At 36.7% G+C, this 11,670-nt stretch overlaps 1 protein-coding gene across 1 annotated transcript in view; it reads right to left on the bottom strand.

The window, feature by feature from the left end:
• LOC139979934 (platelet glycoprotein 4-like) overlaps nucleotides 1-10,367 on the bottom strand; it is a 12,833-nt gene extending 2,466 nt beyond the window's left edge. The window contains exons 1-9 of the mRNA XM_071991185.1: nucleotides 9,988-10,367; nucleotides 8,381-8,538; nucleotides 6,052-6,193; nucleotides 4,756-4,959; nucleotides 4,003-4,144; nucleotides 3,200-3,269; nucleotides 2,651-2,832; nucleotides 1,223-1,338; nucleotides 459-532 (exon numbers count right to left, since the gene is read on the bottom strand). Of these exons, the coding sequence (XP_071847286.1) occupies nucleotides 459-532; nucleotides 1,223-1,338; nucleotides 2,651-2,832; nucleotides 3,200-3,269; nucleotides 4,003-4,144; nucleotides 4,756-4,959; nucleotides 6,052-6,193; nucleotides 8,381-8,538; nucleotides 9,988-10,107 (1,208 nt within the window). The 5' untranslated portion in view covers nucleotides 10,108-10,367. The remainder of the gene's footprint in view (nucleotides 1-458; nucleotides 533-1,222; nucleotides 1,339-2,650; nucleotides 2,833-3,199; nucleotides 3,270-4,002; nucleotides 4,145-4,755; nucleotides 4,960-6,051; nucleotides 6,194-8,380; nucleotides 8,539-9,987) is intronic.
• Nucleotides 10,368-11,670: the final 1,303 nt, after the last annotated feature.

Raw genomic sequence — 11,670 nt, 5'->3', positions numbered from 1 at the left:
TAACATTTACTTTATATTTTTTTGCGCAAAGTTCAAGGTGTATGACATTGTCCTTCCCTCCAATAAGTCATGATTACCCAGTACTTGTTGATTCGTCACGACAATGAAGAAAGTTAGCCCAGATTCGTATATAAAAATTAGGCTAGGCTAGATATACTACACAAGGCGTCGAGAGCGAGGTCAGGTCCCCGAGCCTACAATTATTTGCTTCTCTTCTTAAGTCTTCATTTCTTTCTTACGTATATGTTATGAAAATTATATTACTATATAATAACTGATCCAATATCGTCCTCTCACACCCCGATTGACCTCGATCCCTCGGGCTGTAAGCCCTCGACCGCCCACTACACAGCCAGGAAACAAATTTAAACATATTCAAGAAGAAATTAAAATATATGGAAATAAATGTTCGCATGAATCTCATTCAGACTGATGAGACATTAATGTATCAAACTTACGGTAAAAAGTCAAAGGGCTCGACTCTCATATTGATTTGTAAACGATTATCCACTTGGAAAGGTACTCCAAGTAACTGATGGCAAGAAAAGACAAAATTGTATTGATTTTTAAAAACATCGTTGAATTCAAACTACCAAGAAATTTTAAAACGTTGTTTTTAATGACATCGATACCTCTTACTTAAAAGGTAAAGGCACACAAACACTATGAATAAGACGTGAAAATGAATAGCTTACCAATGTAGAATATACAGAGAGAATGTATGTTATATTTATATCATTTATTACATTCAAAACTTATGTCATCTTATTTCTTGCTATGTTAAACGTGTCACTTTGAGTTATTGTCCAAAAAAAAGTAAAGATAATATTTACTTTTAAAGGATTTTGCACGAAAAATGTAATAGGGAGAGAAAAGCACGCTTACGTGACCACTTAAAAAAACCAATATCCTCTTTTAAATATTGTGTGTAGATGATACACTTATGTTTTCATTTCAATTTCTTTGAATTATCTTTCATATAAAAGCGTACAGGAAATTCAAGAGAGTTTCCTCGCGGTCTGTTAAAATATATTTAGCATCGCTAGCCTACGTCCTTCCTTCATTTACTTTCGTTATATTTATATTTTTATATTTTGTTCTTTGTCTAATTCTACGGGATATATTAAAACTTAATAATTAACGAATCATAATCCTGGACAGCGGAAATTAGAGTTTCCTTCATCTCATATATCAATGAATAAATCAGAATTGATTAATTTACCATCTCCAGGGCAAAATATACTCTATGCTCTTCCTCAATCGGTTCCAGACCTTCAACAAATTCTAAGAGATTCTCTCCGTAGAGGAAATGAGGGGAAGAGAAATAGATCGGTGCTCCTGCAGTGATGGAGAAAAAGAGGCAAAAATAACTATATAGATATACATACATTGATGCGGTATGATATTTCATATAAACTGTTGTTAGCTGTCTGTAGCCAGTGTATACGATTATTAGCTACAAGAGCTACATCATTACCACACCGACTTTATGTGAATTTAGGTGGGAAGAAATGGGCGAGGGATTAGCTATAAGGTAACCTCGAAAATATCCAGGAGAAGTACTCGGCATCTTTGTCACATCCCACCCAGTCCCCTGCCCCCTTCCCCTGTCTCCGTTCCTTTACAACACTCCACTATAGTCTCAACCCGTAACAAAAATACGAACAGTTTTCACTGAAGGTATATTCATTATACTTTGCTTCCACTTAGAGCAAAGTTCATCTCGTTATGTGAACCTGAACCTTGGCCCTGCCTAAGGTTCGTCACTCAATAACATACGCTGTTAGGTGAATTTACTCGGTGACGTATTGTGACAATTGATTCATCTCGTGATATGGACCTGAACCTTAACCTCTAAGCTTCGTCACTCAATAACATAGACTGTTATGTGAATTTACTCGATGACATGTTGTGACAATTGAATTTTTTTTGCGCTTTGTATATACGGTCGATAATTGTTACAACGTTATACAGAGTATTGCTCAAAATGTAATTATTGATGTTCAAACTAAAACATTCTCTAAGAAAGCTTTTGATGAGAAATGTTAAGCCAGCCGAACACTGCCCGATCTACGGATCATGACGAACCGAGTCAACTCGACTGTCGTTTCGTGGTAAATCGTGGATAGTCGGGCAATGTGCGCACATGTGCTTAAAAATGCGACTGATCAAATTTTGCCAGGTTTAAGTCGCGTCGGCATTAATCGGTATAACCGAACATGTAGCGTTTTTCAAATCGGCAGTCGTGCAGTGTCCAGCGATTTACGACTAACTCTACCGTCATAGCAAATGTAGCCAACCACGGAGAATTAATCTTGACATGTGACTTAAACGAGCACCGAGCATGGTCTTCATGACACTCGTAAACTAGGTCGCGAATGTCCTGTTCAGGGCGGTCGCGGGGTCAATCGGGCAATATGCGGCGTGCTTTAAATAGTAATAGTTAAATTACAGTTAATGAATTAACCTTCTAAGCATTTCATCGTCTAAGCTTATATTTATTTTAATCTGTTTTTACCATGGAAATCGGAAAGTAAAAAAAAATGATATTTAAACCTATAGTTATACATGAAATGAAAGTTGACTATATATAGTCAACCAAGCAAAGCCAACCAATTAAAGTAAATTAAGATTGTTTCAGCTGTATTACCGTCGTAACATTCCGTGACGTTTATAAGTCCAGTGGGTACACAACTGTATTCGTCTGGAGTACAGAAGCCAACGTTATCGGGTACTTCAGATGAATTAGCATAGAGTTCCTTCGGGAGATACCATTCGCCGACGGGTATATCTTTTAGTTTGATTGTTTTATCGAATAAGACATATCCAGACCTACAAAAAATATGAAAATGTTATCCCCTCAATGATTTTTTATACAGGGTTAATTGTCGCAAAATAATATGAACTTCGTATTTGTCGTTTGTTTAACTTTCACCCGATTTGGCTGCCAAGTTGGCAGATTACGTCACAGAAAATTGGCAACCATTTTATCTCGAGGCAAATTTCTGAATTGCTATAGTGCAGTCATGAATTTTTATTCTCTTCCCTCGTGGAGTTAAATGGTTACCACTACCGAACAATCTCTTTCAAGTTTATTTATAGCCTTTCATTATTTGCTTTCACGGGAAATGAATCAGAACCTCAAAAACAGAAGGTAAAATCGAAAGGTAAAGACTTTAATCGAAATAAAGCATCTTACCGACAAATATCAGGGACAAAAATATACAATTGTTCGTCCTCCTGCACATATGGATGGAAGGCGGCTCCATCTGTTGGAGGGGGGAGAAATAATGCAAGGATCCGTGTAACATTACTTTACATATTGCATGATAATTAAACACTTAAACACAACATATCTCGGTCACTTAAATAGTTTTAATTTGTTTTGAGGGGGGGGGGGGGAGGGGGAATGAGTTGGTACAATATTGATTTTGTTTAACTTTACACTTGTACCTTACCAACTGTAAATGTGCTTTTTTATGAAGAAGTTGCATTGCTGGAGTTTATATTTCGATATCGGGTTACCTTTTATCCCCTCGAGAAATGACGGTCTAAGCTAGAGGTTCATCAAGCATAGTGGCTGGAATAGTAAGTCTAGCATATTTAACCCATACGTTAGCTCCTCAGAAGCTATACCAAAATCGATGAGAACACATGATATATATATTTATTTATATAGATATATACTACTGACTGCATGATACCTATAACCAAAGGTGTGACTGCCCCCCCCCCTGCCCATTGGCTACACATCCGACAGAAACCTTGCATCTATAGCAATACATATACTGAGCGACGACATTTGCTCGACAACCGAATGGCAACAGTGTAGATAATCTTTCACTCGGGTAAATGTTTTTAAAAACTATCATAATTTCAAACTTTTTCAAGGTTTTTCAAATGTAAGCGATACTTTTTTTCAGTAGTGGGAGGAAGGGGGGAAAGAGGGGGGGCGGGTAGAGGACCCATTACACATTAACGATCTGAACAAGACACATTTACCTGTTCCGTTTATCATATTGGCATAGGGTGTCGACCACCAAGGAAGGGACTCCATACCGTCGTACACATCGACTTGATTAACCATCGATAAATCCTTAACACCGTTATTAACGGTCCACACAGGGCCAGCGGTGTTGTTTGACTGTAAATGAATATGACAAGAAAAATATATGTTGTTCCTTTTTAACAGCTTTATTTCCTGTGATTTTAATATCCAATAATCCGTTTATTAGGGTGAATTATATAAAATAGGTGTGTTAATTTTACATTCGAACGTGGGATATTGGGACGAGGTAAATGTTTTTTTTTAATTAAGTCACCAAATAGGGGTGTTGTGAAAACGGGTGATGCCAGTGACATCGTTGTATCTAGTCCATCTTACATTGGTTAGTAATGTTCCATGGCGATTTATGTGACGTCATAGCACATAGACATACCTCAATGAAAATCCACGTAATGTACTAGCAGCATATATAACGGCCTGATCGAGTTGTTATACTTGCGATCAAATCATTCCAGTTCAGAAGAAGGAGATCTTATGAAAGCATAAACATTTTCGAGCTATATCATGGTCACTAATACTAATCTAGGACATGCGACTAACTTTCCACTCGTTCTCCCTGCAGTTCGGAAGAACGGGATGCCGGGAAATCATTAACATTTTTTTTTGCAATCTGTATTAGGATTGGTCACTAATTGCAATCTTGGCGATGTATAATTTCCACTCTTTATAGCTATTAACATATGACTCACCCCTAAGAAGATACCAAACTGCGTTGAAGGGATGGTACCTTCTCCTAAAAAGTCTTGGAACAGTTTCAGATAAGCGTCTTCATATCCCCAAAGAATATCGTGAACCGAAAGTTCAAGTGTCAGCTCTGCATTGGCTAACTCGTGTATTAATCCTACGGCATCCTTAGGTATCCTACCGGAATACTGTATGAAATTGCCCAGTGTCTGGAAGAACACAAATGAAAAAGAAACCAAATATATCAAAATATATGTAATAATATATAGCAAAAACAAGAGCCAACAGAAAGAAAGAGAATGCATATGATAAGAGATAACAGGCTATCTATAAGAGTATATTTCCGATGGCTGAGAATAAATTTGATTAATTAAACTTGATATATTTTGTCACTTTAGCGCAAACTTGGACGGTCGATAAGGGTGGATATAAATTTAACAATATATCACCTTGATCATCCATAATGCATCCATATGGTATTCTGGCAACAGAAGTAGACCAGAAATTTCTCGAAAGGGCAAAACATGGAGGAAAAAGGTACTTTCAGACACGTAGCCAACACATGGGGTGCACATGGGTCGCACATAACGTCCCTACATTTAGACCCATTTCGATAGGTTTCAGAATGTGATATTTCAGCTGCCTATAGATATCAATAATCTCGCTCTTCTTCCTCTTGCACTTTCCCCAGTCCCCTCCCCTCCCACACTCCCCTCCCACACTCCCCTCCCCACTCCCCTCCCTTCCTCCTTGATGATTTCCCTGCTTCCAGTGCAGGAGATGGGTCTAAACGAACAGCAAAGAACTGTACGATGCAGTAGCCTCCGTAGTCATTTATACTATTTAACAACACTAACCCAATACATTGTAACACCGTACTTATAAACTAATCGAATAAACATGAAAACTTTAGTTTGGACCGCATTTTTTCCCTCATCAATTTTGTGAAAAAGCCACCATTAATACAAATTCACATAGGTGATTGTATCGACCATTTGATGCCCGTGATATCACTTTGTAACCAGCATAAACATCTTCCACTGCCACGAAAAGAAAATGCTTTTTTTTTTACCTTCTTCTTCTTCTACTTTTGCAATTTGAGATTTTGATCATTATTTAACCAAAACTATGAATAATTAATAAGTTGATAACACTTCATGTTCCCCTTTCTAAATCTCTCTTCTTGGCACACTTGCGATTTTGATATCTAACATGAACATTTCTAGTCTGTAATTTTACAATGGTTATAGTCTTTCCTCACTCATGCATGCGAAAGCAAACTGAGGTGAAATAATACTCACGAAAGCTACTAAATTCACAGTTGTGAATTTGTCCGTCTCTGGTCCTACAGATAAGTCTCTGTCGAAGACGTACTTGGTTGAAGATTTGAATGAGACGGTTCCGTTAGGATTATGAACAATGTCAGTTTTCTTCAAATATTCCCTGTGAAACAGAGGAAAAAACTTAATTAATCTTTAATGATAAAATAGGAAAAACAAAACTGTACTGTATCGTATACATTCGGTGTGCACAAATATTGGCAATATTCGAAGATATGTAGTTTTACGACAAAAAATATCAACATATTTTGTGGGATTTTATTATCAAACAGATTGAAAACTTATCACAGTCAACTACCAAAAACAAACGACCGTTTGTTGTTTTTATTCCTTTTTTTTCAAATTCGAAACACGAAGAACCCAAGTCCTGTATTCTGCCAACTTATAAATAATACATACGAGCTTTCCAAGTACTACAATAAGCCTGGGTCGGTTTCCCCAAATTTTCCCCCAAAACTTGTTATGACAAATGTTATGACACAAATTAATAGCTATTTTATGTGTAGGGTTGAAAAGGGGGTACACCCCCCCCCCCCCAGGATCCGAAATAGTCAAGTTTCATTTTAAGTCAGTTTAATGTTAACAACAGAAAAGTAATACTAAATCAAAACTATACACATGCATGTGTTACAATTCTTTACATCGGCTTCATCTGATTATTCAATAGGCAGATCAGCCAAGTGTCAAAGGGCCCATAAGGCCAAGATATCCTCCAAGGTCAAGAGATCATAAAAGTCAACGGGCCGCTGTGACCAGTTTCGGGCAAGACATGCCAACTTTCCATTATGGGTTTTTGCATGTTTACAATATATTTCTGGTGGAAATGGACAAACTTGGGTATTCATCCGGCATTCAGTATACGGTTACTTATAGACTTATCTGCGAATTCACTATCTGAGACTTTCGTACCTGGTATAAGACCTTTCCCGGGTTGCCGACAATTCCAGCACTGCTGAAAATTGGTCTCAATTCCAATCCCCCCCCCCCCCTCTCCACCTGCCTCACAACCATTCTCACCCGTCTGCGTTTATATCCATCATTATAATGTCGGGATATATGTGTATAGTTCCTCCCTCTTTATATTTCCGCATCTCGAGACATCAGTTAACATGCTAGGCAACACTAAGAAACAGGTAGCATAGCGTATAAGTTTAACTGGGTTAGGACTATACAGGGAGGGATGAACTAAAACTTGCCTAAAATACTTTTACAATAATAAAAAAAGAGCGTTCAAAATTTGGCATAAAAGAGACCAAGCCTCCTTTTTCATGTTGTTCAAGGAATAAAGTCCTACATCACGCAATATTTAATTTCAATGTATATATTCTTGGCAACAATACTGTTGTGACGTACTGCAAATATCACATGATCTTATTTAGTCCTAATCAATCCGGTGATCACGTGACTATTTGAAGTAATAGTCTGTTTACACACGACAACTCAATTAAGTAAATATTCGTTCGTTAAAAATATACCCTTTATTGATATATTGATACAGAGATTAATATGTACAATGGTATGGACATTGTAAAAGACTTGAAAATGAGTAATAAAAAAGTTTTAAAAAAGTGTTGTGATATGTTAACACACGTGACCATATAGGGTGTAACCACGTATTGAATAAGGTGTTAAATTTTCATGTGGGTGGAAAGTGGGTGTAGAAGATGGGTACCCATAATGAACGGTATTAATACTATAGTACTAATAGGCTACTATAAACAAGTAAAGAACAACAATGCGAGTAATCAAAATAACAAATGTGAAGTGAGTATATTATACACTACATTTCTGCTTCCTCAATAACAACCAACATCCATTGCTCAGAGAGATATTCCGGTCTAAGAGAATATGACACTTGACAATGATAAAGAGATTCGTCAACATTCATATAGGTGAAAATCTTATCTTATATCTTGTTCCGCAATCTATACATATATCCTTCCTTGAAGTGATCGCAGTTTTGCCCTATATACTTTTCTTTATTACTACAAGAAATCAAGAAATTACCATCTGTGAATTCTATATGCGCTATAGCGTCGAGAGTCAGTTCGGGCCTATGGGACAATTATATGTCACTGGGCCTCCATTTTGGTTTCTCCATTTTTCCCATTATGAAAATGAGATCACATTATTATTCTTTATTCCATTTTCCCGGGCACCCTAAATTGACCGACTGCACCCTAATCGTCCTCGGGGCTGTACCCCCATCCCACCTCCACTCTCCGTAAGGAGTGCATAGAACTATATATGGGGTAGCTCATATAGTGTAAACTACAGAAACTGAATTTACCTGTAACAATATGGTCCTTTCTGTTCGAGTACTGGTTTCTGTCCTACTTTGAACTGATCGGGGTTCTTAAGGTCCCAGACCCAATATTCCATAAATATGGGTACTGGAGGCTCAATCCACGACTCATATGCATCGGAGTCAGGTGTAATGACCACGCCCTGGAGGGAGGTTGAAAACAGGAATAGATTTATAGATATGTCACTCATGACGTAACCAATATAGACGAAAATAAAATATGAAGAAAGTAAATCCAATGGTCAATGATAACAAAAATAGAATACCAAAACTTGTGTGTTTAAGAGTTCGTTTGCAAATTTTATACTACTTTCAACAATAAGCACGATTGAATAGAATATTGGCTTTTTCATACAGAAGTATTCTGAAGATTGTGAAAAAACATATGTTAAAGAAATAAACTCAATGATTGCATTCGATGACAGGCGAAATCGTCATATTAACCCCAGTGTATATAACAGCAATACATCGATTAATATAAAATCAATTATTGACTCGAATAATATGCTAGATAACCTTAAAAAAATTAACCTAGAAAACATTAATCATCGACATGTTCCTGTCGTGAATTGTACGCTTTTGTAAAAGGTTTTACGAGTAACATTTAGTTCTTTGATTTTACTCCCCCACCCCCCCCCCCACATTATCTAAGAACATTCTGGTATATGTTAAGATCGATAAATAACGTTTTATTGGAATCGAATCGGCTATAGTTACATATTCATATATTATAATACTTGCTTGAGATGTAGCTCACTGATTCGATCGATCATAAAGTATAATCACTTAATAACAAATATTTCTGCATGTAATTTTGATCCCAAACTTTCAGAAATAGGGAGAAGAGAAATAGCGTTCATTCTCATTACTTCTAATTTCATTGAACGCGGAATAACTCAACAAGAAATGAAAACAAATTCTTACCAAATGTTCCCAAGCCCAGTTCATGTAACATAATTCTGTTATTTTGTGTCAGGTATAGTGCAAAAGGCAAATGTAACTGTACATGCAAGAGAAATGTATTTCCAACTATAAATTCTTAAACTATATACTTAATACTTCATTAACGAATATAATTGGCCTATATAAAGCCAACTTTGCATATTAAAATCGGGCGGAATTGTTGTCTTCATTAACTAATAAGATTACTAACAGCTACTTGCACCTCTTTAATAAAAGAGCGATATACCGTGTACACGCGGAACATCGCAATACAATTAAATGGACTAGATCGTATTGATTGGAAGTAAGATCAGAAATATTTATTTTAACCAAATAACGGCAATTAACTCCTATAGCCTTAAATGAACCATTTACACTGGTTCCCATCAAGTCCAATCCCAACGTAGACTTAAATACCCTATCATGTGATACCTCACTTGGCGTGACTCAGGCAGGATCACGTGGTTACATTCTCAACGGTAAGGGACTGGGGTGAGATTGGATCAATTTCTTTGGTTTTTGGTGTCTAGGCTCCATCTTGGCTGAATTTTGTTAAAGAGTAACTATATATTCTATCATGTTAAATTTAAGGATTCGTTAAAAAAAAAGAAAAAAAAAAGTAACGTTCAAAAAGTGACGTCATAACGTACCTCTTTAATTGAAGTGTAGATAACGTCGTTCCCCACCGGTATAAGAACACCTCCGAGAATAGCCATTATGGCCCCGAGGAATGCCATAAATACCAAACACGCTCGACGTGAGCACGCCATGATGTTTCTTTTTTAAATATTTCGTAATATCAAAAAGAGAAAAGCGGAAAACGTTACGTTGTTATTATAGAACTAAAGCTTGAGTCCGAACCGCCAGGGTGTACACCTATACTACTCTAGCCAATACAGTGTGACTACAAAGTTTCACGTAAATCACTAGGCATAAAGGGGATCATATGCCAAACCAAATAATCTCTAAAAAGGTAATTAGCTATAAATGAGTCCAAAACAAAGTTCTCTTATGACAAGAGGAGTTTAAAGTACATATCGATTAGACCTGGAGATGATTTTACGACCAATTTACAAACCAAACGTTAGTGTTGAAATATATCTTGCTGTTACTTACTCACTACCTTATAATCGCTACTTTTCTTTGATAAGGTTTAATTAACATATCTACTCAATCGTGCTTGTACACACCTTAAGATCAACGGTTAATAGACTGATAACAATTATATATATAGTAGAGAGATAATGAAGACTAAAGTCCAACCTTATTAAAGTTGAGAGAGATTAATTAACGGGGGTTAAAACTTCAAGAGTGCAGCTTACCTTTGTTTTAAGTCTCTGTATACAGGAGTAAAGGAACTTTTTAAACTCGGGATGGTAAAGTAAGGTGATACTGTGCAATTATGCTAACCGTGTTCAATTCCGACTTATTAGAGGGCGGTGTTTCTTTTGTTATGATTCCCATTATACGATACTCATAAGACAATGCGCAGTGCATAGTACAAGTCTGCGTCGACAATTACACACATAATGTAGATGGGTTCGTGGCATGCATTATTAAGACTAAATTGAAAGAACTAAGTCTCATATAAATTTTAAGTACTGACGGCTTCTGGCATGAAGTAAAATATTAACTCCTCTCAGCTTCATGTACCGGTAGCTTGTTCCATTGTTGACACAAAATGTCGACATTTATTCAATTTGTTTTGATGAATTCTTGTACAATACTCGCCTGCGAGTCACACACATAAACAACACCCAAACTGCTTTTTTTTATTAATTAAAATTAAAATTGAATTGATTATGTAATTTTATAAAATAAATCATTTGTGGTTTACGAGGGAGCTTATGTTATGCTGAATTGACTTCATCAGTCAAACTTAAACAGTGATTTAATTCCGCATATGGAGGGGCTTTAGTTGCATCAGTGAAAAGCAATGATAAAAACCAAGAATTGTTTTCATGTGCTTACCATGTATGACATCACAAACGGAGAACCTTGTCGAGTTTCGGTCACATGGGAAGGGGTGGAGGAGAGGACAGTGGTGCGGGGAGTGAGGTAAACTTTCAAAAAACTTGCTGAATGTGGTGATTGCTTCCCTGAGAGGGTTTCGATACCAATATGACGAAATAATGACCAACTGGTGTAGGAAAGGATAATTGGGACTGAATGATTAAAACTGAACTATTACATTAAGTTCTCAAACCCCTTTTATATCTTACTTGTCGGTCGAGTGAGTATTATGGTGTTCCTGGGTCACAACACTGTTCGAACCTCCACACCGTTAACAGCTTCCCCGTGCGCCTTATTTATGAATCTTGTTATGAAGGTAA

This window comes from Apostichopus japonicus, chromosome 14 (assembly GCF_037975245.1).
Source record: "Apostichopus japonicus isolate 1M-3 chromosome 14, ASM3797524v1, whole genome shotgun sequence".
NCBI lineage: Eukaryota > Metazoa > Echinodermata > Holothuroidea > Aspidochirotida > Stichopodidae > Apostichopus > Apostichopus japonicus.
The sequence above is the reverse complement of the archived record's forward strand: the minus strand, read 5'-3'. Positions and strand labels throughout refer to the sequence as shown.